Here is a 14,061-nt window from a genome sequence, read left to right as displayed (position 1 = left end):
AGGTGGGCGAGGTCGAGTTTAGAAGTTTTACTAGTTGTGTACGTTTTGTAGGAAGGAGGAAAACCAGCGGAGGACAGTGCCTTCAATGCCTACTCTCTTTTGGAGGGAGTCGAGAAGGAGTTTGTGGTCGACAGTGTCAAAGGCTGCTGTAAGATCAAGGAGAATGAGTAGGCAGGGTCTGTCAGAGTCAAGAGAGATGAGGAGGTCATCTACAATATTGAGGATGGCGGATTCAGTGCTGCAGCCTTTCCGGAAACCAGATTGAAGAGGGTTTAGGAGGCTGTTGGAATCAATGTGTTGGGTTAATTGTTGGAGAGCACATTTTTCGAGAATTTTGGCCAGGAAGGGAAGGTTGGAGACAGGTCTGTAGTTGTGGAGGTTGTTCGGGTCTGCTCCTGGTTTCTTCAAAATTGGCGTGATTTGGCCTAGTTTTAGGCAGTCCGGGAACACGCCAGACTGAAGGATCATTGTCCAAGTAGGGGAGAGGGACTGGTGGAGTTTTTTTGCCAAGGAGGAAGGGAGGGGGTCAGCTAGGTGGGAGGAGGTTTTGGAGGAGGACATGAGTTTGGAGATGTCCGATACCAGGAGGGGTTGGAAAGAACTCCAGATGGCAGAGGCCGGCCGATGCGTCCGGGAGGGGAGAGTGATTTCGGTTAGGAGGGGAGAGTTGTCGGAGAGGTATAGAGTGATATCCTTCTATGTAGGCCACCTGATTACTGATCAGCATTCTTTGCTCCACCTCACCCATCGAATGAGAAAGAGATTCCATCCCTTTGATCCAAAAAGGGAATTTAAGCGATTCTGTCACTGCATTCAAGTCCACCTTATAGACAGTGAGTGCTTCTTTGGGGTTTTAGGTAGAGAGGCAAGCTGGTGGAAAAGAGGAGGCTGTCAATGTGTGGCTAGTCCTTTGCATCAATATCTGCTGTGCACCGGCTAAAAAGTAGCCCCCTGGATTTCTGAGATCTCATTCCATCAAAGTTGTTGGCAGAAGGAGTGCCTGTTCTTGACAGCTGCGATCTGGGCATTGGTATATATGTTCACAAAGCACTTCTGCCCTCAACAGCCAGTTCTAGCTGGACAAACACTTTGCCTCCTCGATTCTGCAGGACATTTTGATTTGAGTCCACTCCATCACATTTGGGTGGTAATGCTATGGTATCTATGCTACAAATAAGGAATCCACTGTTAGAAGTATTCATTAGAAGAACCAGTGCTTAATTTGTAAAAAAAAAAAAAAAAAAAAAAAAAAAAAAAAAAAAAAAAGATAAGTGCCAGAGCCCAAGGTATTTCACGTGGGTCCACAGCCCACATATCACTTTAAGCTGCAGGTTTAAGTCCAGGGTTTATAATTTTTTAAGATATATTAAATAGTTAAATACTCTATTAATGTACTATGTTTAAAAATACGCAGCGCTACGATGTGGTGGATCCTCATAAAAATGTGGTTGTGTTTATAAATAAGTGCTGAGCATCAACAAGCACTGGCATAAATTAAGCACTGGGAAGAACAAATATCTTTCTTCAGGTAATACTCTTTCTGGTGGATAATCTATCTAGCAGCTGAGTCCTCACTGACTTCCCACCTCCCCATTTCAAATAGTGGCTTCTTTAACAACTAATAAAAAGTCCCAAGTTAGATATCAGCACAGTGTTGCAAACAGTTGTGATATCAGCACAGTGTTGCAAACAGTTGTGCTATGCTCTGCGTCTGAGAGTCTAAAAATTAAAAGAAAGAAGAAACTGAAGTCAGTGCACAGGGGTGGTGATAATATGCAGCTCTGCACCGTCCCTTTCCGGGCAGTATGGAGTCAACATTGCGCCACACAACGCCACCTGCTGGCACACAGGAGCACTGCTAGTATAGTTTTCCTGATCCAGTAGGGCACCTAGGAATATTCAAAAGGTGAATAATCTGCAGTTAGGTGCAGTATATATCAGGAACAGCAGAAGTATATTGTTCCTAGTTCCTAATGCCTCCAGATGATCTATCCACAAAGTCGGTACACTATTTGTAGAGTGTAGATAAAGCAAAAAGAATAATGTACTTGAAGTGCAGAGCCTAGGTGCCGGGGGTAACCATGCATGTCCAAAGGTTTCCGTCTTGAACTTTTTCTTCTGTGCAAAAGTGTTCCAGCGCCTTTCATGCTGCCGGCAGAAACCCAAAAGAATGATAGCAAGAAGTGGGATAACTGGTGTCCCTGTGATAAGTTAATTTGTGCTATTTTACACTTGTGAGGCTTCCAACTCCAGGACTTTGGCATTTTGACTATTGGTGAGGCCTACTCTTATCTCTTAAAGGGGGAACCTCCTGCTAAGAAGGCTCGAGCAAACCCGCAGGTCTATATGGACATCAAGATTGGGAACAAACCTGCAGGCAGGATTCGTTTTCTTCTGCGCTCGGACATCGTCCCCATGACTGTTGGTGAGTACATACAGCAAGTATATTTTTTTAACTGTGTGCTGGACACCACAGTATGTTAATGTGTGTTTGATAATGAAATATGCACTTGTGTGTAACACACCAGAGAGAGAGAGAGAGTGTGTGTGTGTGTATCTTGTGTGTGCGCGCTGGATACGTTGATATGTAATGGGATGCTGGACACCACCGTATGTGAGTATTTGCAGACACATGTTCAACGACTCTCTAGCAATTGCCTTTCTTTTTCCAGGGGCCTGTTCTTGCTAGGCACTGATCCCTTGGGTGAGGTAGCAGACAGAAGGAGGGGAAGTCCCTATTAACCCACTGGATCAGGGACAAGAACAGTACAACAATCAAAATATCCAGAAGGAATAAATATATGACCAACTATCTAAGCGAAAATCTCAATTTTTCACTGAAAAATAATTTCTTTTATTTCCATTAAACCAATTTAATCATAGTGCCCACAAATTACCTGTGCACCCAAAAATCTAATACACAAAAATATATAGCAATAAAACTCTAATTATGTACAAATATTACACATAAAGAAATCGGCCAACAGTTCCATTAGGGCACCGTAGTAAATAAGGCATAGTCTGCTTAGCCATCCAGTGGCAAGCAGTACCAAAGGAAGGTAGTGGCAGTTGTCCAAGGAAAGTATCTAGCCTCAGTGAGAGAAAACAGTCACTGAAAAGAAGTCCGATACAGTCCACAAATTCTTAAATCCAACAATTTGAGAATTCCAACAGTCACTCCTTAGAAGTTCCAGTCGACGCGTTTAGCCTTAACAAATCCGGCCTCCTCAGGACAATGGAAACAGTGCCTTCGTGCCTACAAGCTGGAATCCTGGAACTAGTCGGCCGGGTTGACATCTATAAATAATACCAGTCTGGTTGCGATATACCATTTATTTATCGCTCTTGCAGTTTATGAATCTACTGCCATGAAGGCACTGTTTCCATTGTACTTGTGGTACAATCTTTTATGTGTGCAAGTGCAGTGTGACTACAGTGGTATTGCATGAGCTGTGCATGTCTCCTGGAAAAGCCTTGGCTGCTCATCCACAGCTGCCTGCAGAGAGGCTTATTTCTAGACACTGCCTACACTTCACTAAGAGGGGATACCTGGACCGGGTATAAGGTGTAAGTACCTTAGGTACCCACCACACACCAGGCCAGCTTCCTACAGACAACGAGTGTCCCCATGAACCCACATTCACCACTAAGGTCCTCTTATGTAACTGGTTCCAGTCAGTTTCCTTGACTCCTTACAGGAGATGGAGGCATTTTAGAAATTAATCCACTACACTCCGCTAAGTCGGTAACCGTCTCTTGTTCCGTTATCCCTACAACTGGCTCAACCTCTGTAGCTGACTCCTCGAAAGCCTCATGCTTTTCTGCGTTGCGTCTGAAACCTTCCCACGCCCACACAATAGTGATCAGGACACAGAACCAGGAGAGGAGGAAAGTGAAGTTCTGGAACGTGACCTTGATGAAGAAGGGAAATTGTAATGGAGGGATTTTATTATATCCCAGGAAGGAGCCAGGAAGTCTCTGAAACCGGCCTCACAACCGGATGACAGTGCCTATTCCCACACCATGTTGGAAAGTGCAGAAATTTGGTCTGCTGATGTCTGCAGTAGAACGCAGTGCTTTCGATAAGATTTCAAGGAACAACCAAGGAAGTCTGAGAAATTGATCCTAATTTTAGAATACATCTGAAAAGAGGAGTTAAAGCTAATGAAAACGTTGATATATTTTGGGTCGTCACATATTGGGCAACATCATTCCTAACTGTCCATTACAAAATCATTACTTGAGCAGCTCAGAGGCGATGAAAGGATTCCACAATACCTAGCTGCAGTCATCAGGATAAGGAAAGTAGACACAGTGACATTCTGAGGCACCTCCCTGGCAGCAATCTCAGTAAAGGCAATAAGTCCTCTAACTATTCTCAGTGGTATCAACTCCATTTGTGGCATGACATTTTACCACTACTAGATTTGGTACCACAGGATAGACTGGAAACCATGTGTAGGAAAGTGCCCCTTTTGGCATGGTTACCCCCTACTTTTTGCCTGCTATCTGATGCTAACTTGACTGAGTGTGTGCTGGGATCCTGCTACCAGGCCCCAGCCCTTGTGTTCTTTCCCTAAACTGTACCATTGCTTCCACAATTGGCATACCCCTGGCACACAGCTAAGTCCCCTGTAAAAGGTACCAGTGGTACCAAGGACCCTGTTGCCAGGGAGGGTCTCTAAGGGCTGCAGCATCTATTGTGCCACTCTAAGGGATCCCTCAACAATCACATGCACACTGCCATTACAGATTGTGTGTGCCGGTGGGGAGAAAAAGATAAAGTCGACATGGCATCCCTCTCAGGGTGCCATGCCCACAAACCACTGCTTATGGCATAGGTAAGTCACCCCTCTAGCAGGCCTTACAGCTATAAGGAAGAGTGCACTACACCACAGGTGAGGGCATAGCTGCATGAGCAGTATGCTCCTACAGTGTCTAAGTGCAGTGTGGCCATATTGAGTACATAGGCTGGGAGCTTGTCATTATGAATTCCACAGCTGCTTGATGACTTCACTGAAGACTGGGAAGTTTGATATCAACCATCTCAGCACAATAAACCCACACTGATGCCAGTGTTGGATATATTGAACAATACACAGAGAGGGCATCTTTGAGATGCCCTCTTTATTTCACCCAATCCTCTAGTGGGGAAGAGAGCCTTTGTGCACTCTGGGGGCAGTAACAAAGCATATTCTGGGTGGAGGTGCTTCACACCTCCCCCCTGCAGGAACTGCAACACTTAGAAGTGAGCCTCAAAGGCTCCTGCTTCAGGTTACACAGCCTCAGGGAACTCCAGCTAGTGGAAGATGCCCGCCCTCCGGACCAAACCCCACTTTTGGCGGCAGGCCTGGCTGGAAAGTTAGTAAACACCAGGAGGTGTGCCCACCCCAGCTAGGACCACCCCTAGGGTGCTCAGAGCTGAGGTGAACCCCTCCTGGCAGAATTCTCCATCTTGCTGTGTAGGATATTAGCCAATAGGGTTAGGAATGTGCCCCCCACCCCTAAGGGAGTGGGCACAGGAAGGGTGTAGCCACTCTCAGGGACAGTAGCCGTTGGCTACTGCCCTCTGACCCCTGTAACGCCCCTAAATCTAGTAATTAGGGGCACCCCTGAACCTTGCTCTTCAGATTCCTGGCCTAAGCATAAGGACTGAAGAGCCCCACCAGCAGAGAAGACTCCACACGACAACTGACTTGGCCCCAGCTTTACCGGCCTGTCTGCAGCTTCAAGAATCCTGCTGCAAGAAGCCAACTCGTCCTGCAGGACCAGCTACCTCTACAAACCCCCAGAAGACTTCATGCCAACCCAAGGACCAAGATCTCCCAAGGATAGTGGCCCTGTCCACAAAGAAAACTCCAAAAGGACTCCAGAACTGCCCGGACCCGCGTCCTGCTCACTCTGAACCCAACACCTATGGCCCATGTCCAGGTGGCCCCTACAGTCCAGAGAAGGTCCCCATGTGATTCTGACCTCGAGTCCACCCTGGGTTTAGCCCTCCTGACCAACACGACAGCGCCTGCAGCCTAAATCTGGAGGACCCGACCGGCGTGATTTCCTGACGTTAAAGAGACCTCTACACCCACAGCCCCCTGGCCTTGGGGAACCCAACTGACAGTCCAGCAGCATCCAGTGCACTCTACTTACCTGTCCAGCAGTTTTCTTCAGTCGACTCCCTGGACGACCCTGAAGCATATTTGTGACCCCAGGGTTCCCTTTTTGAAAAGCATTGGGCTCCGGACGCTGTGTTTGCACCCTGCACCTGTCCGCCCCTGTGCTGCTGAGGGTGTGTGTTTGGTGCTGATCGAAACCCCCCCCAAGTCTGGGCCCTGATGTCACAGATACTTACCTGCAAGCAGTTTCTTTCTGAGCGCCCCGTCTCCATAGGATGCCGTTGGGTGGCTGACACCAGCTTTGACCTCTGCACCTGGCTAGCCCTGTGTTGCTGGTGGTGCACTCTTGGTGTCTACCTAAACTTTGTCCTGTGGACACCTTAACCCCTGATGACCGGGATTGTATTGTTACTTTTCCACCCCTAGGATTGCATTTCTTTCTGTGAGAAATTGCACTGAGTCCACTTTTGAAACCGAAAAGTATTACTTACCTGTGAATTCTAAACAAAATGCATTTGATACTAGAAAGTAATACAGTCTTGAAACTGTACTTACCTGCAGCAAAGATCCTTTTGGTTCTGGAAATATAGTGTAAGGAAATGCCTCCTTGGCATGGTTACCCCCTGACTTTTTGCCTTTGCTGATGCTAAGTTTTGATTTGAAAGTGTGCTGAGGCCTGCTAATCAGGCCCCAGCACCAGTGTTCTTTCCCTAACCTGTACTTTTGTTTTCACAATTGGCACACCCTGGCATCCAGGTAAGTCCCTTGTAACTGGTACCCCTGGTACCAAGGGCCCTGATGCCAGGGAAGGTCTCTAAGGGCTGCAGCATGTCTTGTGCCACCCTGGGGGCCCCTCACTCAGCACAGACACACTGCTTGCCAGCTGTGTGTGCTAGTGAGGACAAAACGACTACGTCGACATGGCACTCCCCTCAGGGTGCCATGCCAACCTCACACTGCCTATAGGTATAGGTAAGTCACCCCTCTAGCAGGCCTTACAGCCCTAAGGCAGGGTGCACTATACCATAGGTGAGGGCATAAGTGCATGAGCACTATGCCCCTACAGTGTCTAAGCAAAACCTTAGACATTGTAAGTGCAGGGTAGTCATAAGAGTATATGGTCTGGGAGTCTGTCATGCATGAACTCCACAGCACCATAATGGCTACACTGAAAACTGTGAAGTTTGGTATCAAACGTCTCAGCACAATAAATGCACACTGATGCCAGTGTACAATTTATTGTAACATACACCCCAGAGGTCACCTTAGAGGTGCCCCCTGAAACCTCAACCAACTACCCGTGTAGGCTGACTGGTTTTAGCAGCCTGCCACACACCAGACATGTTGCTGGCCACATGGGGAGAGTGCCTTTGTCACTCTGTGGCTAGTAACAAAGCCTGTACTGGGTGGAGGTGCTTCACACCTCCCCCTGCAGGAATTGTAACACCTGGCGCTGAGCCTCAAAGGCTCACCCCCTTTGTTACAACACCCCAGGGCACTCCAGCTAGTGGAGTTGCCCACCCCCTCCGGCCACGGCCCCACTTTTGGCGGCAAGGCCGGAGGAGATAATGAGAAAAACAAGGAGTCGTCACTGGCCAGTCAGTACAGCCCCTAAGGTGTCCTGAGCTGAGGTGACTCTAACTTTTAGAAATCCTCCATCTTGCAGATGGAGGATTCCCCCAATAGGATTAGGGATGTGCCCCCCTCCCCTCAGGGAGGAGGCACAAAGAAGGTGTAGCCACCCTCAGGGCTAGTAGCCATTGGCTACTAACCCCCCAGACCTAAACACACCCCTAAATTCAGTATTTAGGGGCTCCCCAGAATCTAGGAACTCAGATTCTTGCAACCTAAGAAGAAGAGGACTGCTGAACTGAAAAACCTGCAGAGAAGACGGAGACACCAACTGCTTTGGCCCCAGCCTTACCGGCCTGTCTCCCCACTTCTAAAGTCACTGCTCCAGCGACGCGTTCCCATGGTCCAGCAACCTCTGAAGCCTCAGAGGACTACCCTGCATCTAGAAGGACCAAGAACTCCCGAGGACAGCGGCTCTGTTCCCCAAAGACTGCAACTTTGCAACAAAGAAGCAACTTTGAAACAACACACGTTTCCCGCCGGAAGCGTGAAACTTTGCACTCTGCACCCGACGCCCCCAGCTCGACTTGTGGAGAACAAACACCACAGGGAGGACTCCCCGGCGACTACGAGACCGTGAGTAGCCAGAGTTGACCCCCCTGAACCCCCACAGCGACGCCTGCAGAGGGAATCCCGAGGCTCCCCCTGACCGCGACTGCCTGCTTCAAAGACCCGACACCTGGTAAAGACTCTGCACCCGCAGCCCCCAGGACCTGAAGGATCCGACCTCCAGTGCAGGAGCGACCCCAGGTGGCCCTCCCCTTGCCCAGGTGGTGGCTACCCCGAGGAGCCCCCCCCCCCTTGCCTGCCTGCATCGCTGAAGAGACCCCTTGGTCTCCCATTGATTCCTATTGCGAACCCGACGCTTGTTTGCACGCTGCACCCGGCCGCCCCCGTGCCGCTGAGGGTGTACTTTTTGTGTTGACTTGTGTCCCCCCCCCGGTGCCCTACAAAACCCCCCTGGTCTGCCCTCCGAAGACGAGGGTACTTACCTGCTGGCAGACTGGAACCGGGGCACCCCCTTCTCCATTGAAGCCTATGCGTTTTGGGGCACCACTTTGACCTCTGCACCTGACCGGCCCTGAGCTGCTGGTGTGGTAACTTTGGGGTTGCTCTGAACCCCCAACAGTGGGCTACCTTGGACCCAAACTTGAACCACGTAGGTGGTTTACTTACCTGCAAAAGCTAACAAACACTTACCTCCCCCAGGAACTGTTGAAAATTGCACTGTGTCTAGTTTTAAAATAGCTATATGTCATTTATGTGAAAACTGTATATGCTATTTTGCTAATTCAAAGTTCCTAAAGTACCTACCTGAAATACCTTTCATTTGAAGTATTACTTGTAAATCTTGAACCTGTGGTTCTTAAAATAAACTAAGAAAATATATTTTTCTATCCAAAAACCTATTGGCCTGGAATTGTCTCTGAGTGTGTGTTCCTCATTTATTGCCTGTGTGTGTACAACAAATGCTTAACACTACCCTCTGATAAACCTACTGCTCGACCACACTACCACAAAATAGAGCATTAGAATTATCTCTTTTTGCCACTATCTTACCTCTAAGGGGGAACCCTTGGACTCTGTGCATGCTGTTTCTTACTTTGAAATAGTACATACAGAGCCAACTTCCTACATTGGTGGATCAGCGGTGGGGTACAAGACTTTGCATTTGCTGGACTACTCAGCCAATACCTGATCACACGACTAAATTCCAAAAATTGTCATTAGAAACTGATTTTTGAAATTTGTGCTATTTTCTAAATTTTTAAAAGTCCTGCTAGGGCCTTGTGTTAGTCCCTGTTAGCATTTCTTTTAGAGTTTAAAAGTTTTGTAAAAGTTTGAATTAAGTTCTAGAGATAGTTTTAGATTCTTAAAAAGTATTCCAACTTTTAGAAACATAATGTCTAATGCAGAAGAGAATGTGATGGAACTCGACATCACCCCTTACCTCCATCTTAGGATGAGAGAGTTAAGGTCTCTCTGCAAACTAAAAAATATTAAAGCTGGTTTAAACCCTACCAAATTACAGCTCCAGGAGCTGTTGGCAGAGTTTGCCAAAGACAACCCCTCTGAGGATGACCTCCCAGAGGAGGAAGCTAGTGATGTTGAGGAGAGTTCCTCCCCTCCAGTCCTAGTTAGGGAGAACAGGGCTCCTCAAACCCTGACTCCAAATGTGATAGTCAGAGATGCTGCTTCCCTCACAGGAAGGTCCAGCACCTCTGGAGCCACTGAGGATAGCCTCAGTGAAGATGACCTACTGTTAGCCAGGATGGTCAAAAGATTGGCTTTAGAGAGACAGCTCCTAGCCATAGAAAAAGAAAGACAAGAGATGGGTTTTGGTCCCATCCATGGTGGCAGCAACATAAATAGGGTCAGAGATTCTCCTGACATGTTGAAAATCCCTAAAGGGATTGTAACTAAATATGAAGATGGTGATGACATCACCAAATGGTTCACAGCTTTTGAGAGGGCTTGTGCAACCAGAAAAGTAAACAGATCTCACTGGGGTGCTCTCCTTTGGGAAATGTTCACTGGAAAGTGTAGGGATAGACTCCTCACACTCTCTGGAAAAGATGCAGAATCCTATGACCTCATGAAGGCTACCCTGATTGAGGGCTTTGGATTCTCCACTGAGGAGTATAGAATTAGGTTCAGGGGGGCTCAAAAATCCTCGAGCCAGACCTGGGTTGATTTTGTTGACTACTCAGTAAAAACACTGGATGGTTGGATTCAAGGCAGTGGTGTAAATGATTATGATGGGGTGTACAATTTATTTGTGAAAGAACACCTGTTAAGTAATTGTTCAAATGATAAACTGCATCAGCATTCCCAAGAATTGGGAAAGAAGGCGGACCATTGGGTCAAGACTAAGGTGACCAAGACTTCCACAGGGGGTGACCAAAAGAAAGTGGTCACAAAGCCTCCCCACGGGAAGAGTGTTGAGACATCCAAAGGGAAAAATAGTAAAGAGTCTTCTACAGGGCCCCAAAAACCTGCACAGGAGGGTGGGCCCAGAGCCTCTTCACAATCCAATTTTGGGTACAAGGGTAAAAACTTTGATCCCAAAAAGGCCTAGTGTCGTAGCTGTAATCAGCCTGGACACCAAACTGGAGACAAGGCCTGTCCCAAGAAAGGTTCCACTTCTAACTCTACTCCAGCTAACACTGGAATGGCCAGTCTCCAAGTGGGATCAACAGTGTGCCCAGAGCAAATCAGGTGTCACACTGAAGCTACATTAGTCTCTGAGGGTGGGGTGGATTTAGCCACACTGGCTGCCTGGCCCCCTAACATGCAAAAATACAGGCAGCAGCTCTTAATTAATGGGACAAGTGTAGAGGGCCTGAGGGATACAGGTGCCAGTGTCACCATGGTGACAGAGAAACTGGTTTCCCCTGGTCAATACCTGGCTGGACAAACTTATCCAGTCACCAGCGCTGACAGTCAGACTAAAGTACATCCCATGGCTATGGTAACTTTAGAGTGGGGAGGGGTCAATGGCCTGAAACAGGTGGTGGTCTCCTCAAATATCCCTGTAGACTGTTTGCTTGGAAATGACCTGGAGTCCTCAGCATGGGCTGAGGTAGAACTGAAAACCCATGCAGCCATGCTGGGTATCCCTGAACTGGTGTGTGTCAAGACAAGGGCACAGTGCAAGGCTCAGAGTGAAAAAGTGGTGTTGGAGCCTGGAAAAAGGGCCCAACCCACCAAGAGAAAAGGAAAGAAGACTGGGGAACCAGCTTCCACACAACAAGAAAAAGAGAACCTCTCTTCTCAGGAAGAAGTTCTGCTCTCTGAGGGAACTGAGCCCCTGGAGTTAGAACCTTATCAGGTTGAGCTCCTAGGCCCAGGGGGACCCTCCAGGGAGCAGTTGTGTAAGGGGCAAGAAACCTGTCCCTCTTTTGAAGGCCTTAGGCAGCAAGCTGCTGAAGAGTCCAATGGAAAAATAACAGGAACACATAGAGTCTATTGGGAAGATGGACTCCTTTACACTGAGGCAAGAGATCCCAAACCTGGTGCCACTAGGAGAGTGGTAGTGCCTCAGGAGTTTAGGGTGTTCATTCTGACCTTAGCCCATGATATTCCTCTTGCTGGGCATTTGGGACAGACCAAGACGTGGGAGAGACTAGTCAACCACTTCTATTGGCCCAACATGTCCCAGAAGGTCTAGGAGTTTTGTGTCTCCTGTACCACCTGTCAAGCCAGTGGTAAGACACGTGGACACCCAACGCCCCCCCTCATCCCACTTCCAGTGGTGGGGGTCCTCTTTGAATGAGTGGGTGTGGACATAGTGGGTCCACTTGAACCTCCCACCAGCCTCAGGGAACCTGTACATACTAGTAGTAGTGGATCATGCTACTAGATACCCTGAAGCAATTCCCCTTAGGTTGACTACTGCCTCTGCAGTAGCCAAGGCACTCATTGGTATTTTTACCAGAATGGGTTTTCCTAAGGAGGTGGTGTCTGACAGAGGTACCAACTTTATGTCAGCATATCTGAGGCACATGTGGAATGAGTGTGGGGTGACTTACAAATTCACCACACCATACCATCCACAAACCAATGGTCTTGTTGAAAGATTTAACAAGACATTGAAAGGCATGATCATGGGGCTCCCTGAAAAACTCAAAAGGAGATGGGATGTCCTCTTGCCATGCCTGCTTTTCGCCTACAGAGAGGTGCCTCAGAAGGGAGTAGGGTTTTCCCCCTTTGAACTTCTGTTTGGCCATCCTGTAAGGGGACCACTAGCTCTTGTGGAAGAAGGCTGGGAGAGACCTCTTCATGAGCCTAAGCAAGATATAGTGGACCATGTACTAGGCCTACGTTCAAGGATGGCAGAGTACATGAAAAAGGCAAGTAAAAACCTTGAGACCAGCCAACAGCTCCTGAAGTTTTGGTATGACCAAAAGGCAGCAATGGTTGAATTTCAGCCAGGGCAGAAAGTCTGGGTTCTGGAGCCTGTGGCTCCCAGGGCACTCCAGGACAGATGGAGTGGCCCTTACCCAGTACTAGAAAAGAAGAGTCAGGTCACCTACCTGGTAGACCTAGGCACTAGCAGGACCCCCAAAAGGGTGATCCATGTGAACCGCCTCAAGCTCTTCCATGACAGGGCAGATGTGAATCTGTTGATGGTAACAGATGAGGACCAGGAAGCTGAGAGTGAACCTCTCCCTGATCTCCTCTCCACAGACCCTAAAGATGGTTCAGTTGATGGAGTGATCTATTCAGACACCCTCTCTGGCCAACAGCAATCTGACTGTAGGAAGGTCCTGCAACAGTTTGCTGAACTCTTTTCCCTAACCCCTGGTCAGACACACCTGTGTACCCATGATGTGGACACAGGAGACAGCATGCCTGTCAAAAACAAAATATTCAGACAGTCTGACCAAGTTAAGGAAAGCATCAAGGTGGAAGTCCACAAGATGCTGGAATTGGGAGTCATTGAGCACTCTGACAGTCCCAGGGCTAGCCCAGTGGTCTTAGTCCCCAAACCTCACACCAAAGATGGAAAGAGAGAGATGAGGTTTTGTGTGGACTACAGAGGACTTAATTCTGTCACCAAGACAGATGCCCATCCCATTCCAAGAGCAGATGAACTCATTGACAAACTAGGTGCTGCCAAATTCTTAAGTACCTTTGACTTAACAGCAGGGTACTGTCAAATCAAAATGGCACCAGGAGCAAAAGAAAAGACAGCATTCTCCACACCTGATGGGCATTATCAGTTTACTGTTATGCCCTTTGGTTTAAAGAATGCCCCTGCCACCTTCCAAAGGTTGGTGAATCAAGTCCTTGCTGGCTTGGAGTCCTTTAGTGCAGCTTATCTTGACGATATTGCTGTCTTTAGCTCCAGCTGGCAGGATCACCTGGTCCACCTGAAGAAGGTTTTAAAGGCTCTGCAATCAGCAGGCCTCTCTATCAAGGCATCCAAATGCCAGATAGGGCAGGGAACTGTGGTTTACTTGGGACACCTCGTAGGTGGCGGCCAAGTTCAGCCACTCCAGCCTAAGATCCAGACTATTCTGGACTGGGTAGCTCCAAAAACCCAGACTCAAGTCAGGGCATTCCTTGGCTTGACTGGGTACTGCAGGAGGTTTGTGAAGGGATATGGATCCATAGTGACAGCCCTCACAAAACGTACCTCCAAGAAAATGCCCAAGAAAGTAAACTGGACTGTAGAATGCCAACAGGCCTTTGACACCCTGAAACAAGCAATGTGCACAGCACCAGTTCTCAAAGCTCCAGATTACTCCAAGCAGTTCATTGTGCAGACAGATGCCTCTGAACATGGGATAGGGGCAGTTTTGTCCCAAAC

At 48.1% G+C, this 14,061-nt stretch overlaps 1 protein-coding gene across 1 annotated transcript in view; it reads left to right on the top strand.

The window, feature by feature from the left end:
* PPIE (peptidylprolyl isomerase E) overlaps window positions 1–14,061 on the top strand; it is a 179,556-nt gene that overhangs the window by 109,866 nt on the left and 55,629 nt on the right. The window contains exon 7 of the mRNA XM_069223416.1: window positions 2,302–2,425. Within this exon, the coding sequence (XP_069079517.1) occupies window positions 2,302–2,425 (124 nt within the window). The remainder of the gene's footprint in view (window positions 1–2,301; window positions 2,426–14,061) is intronic.

Source organism: Pleurodeles waltl, chromosome 3_1, assembly GCF_031143425.1.
Source record: "Pleurodeles waltl isolate 20211129_DDA chromosome 3_1, aPleWal1.hap1.20221129, whole genome shotgun sequence".
Taxonomy (NCBI): Eukaryota; Metazoa; Chordata; class Amphibia; order Caudata; family Salamandridae; genus Pleurodeles; species Pleurodeles waltl.
Note: the sequence above shows the minus strand (reverse complement) of the source record. Positions and strands in the feature narration are given on the sequence as shown.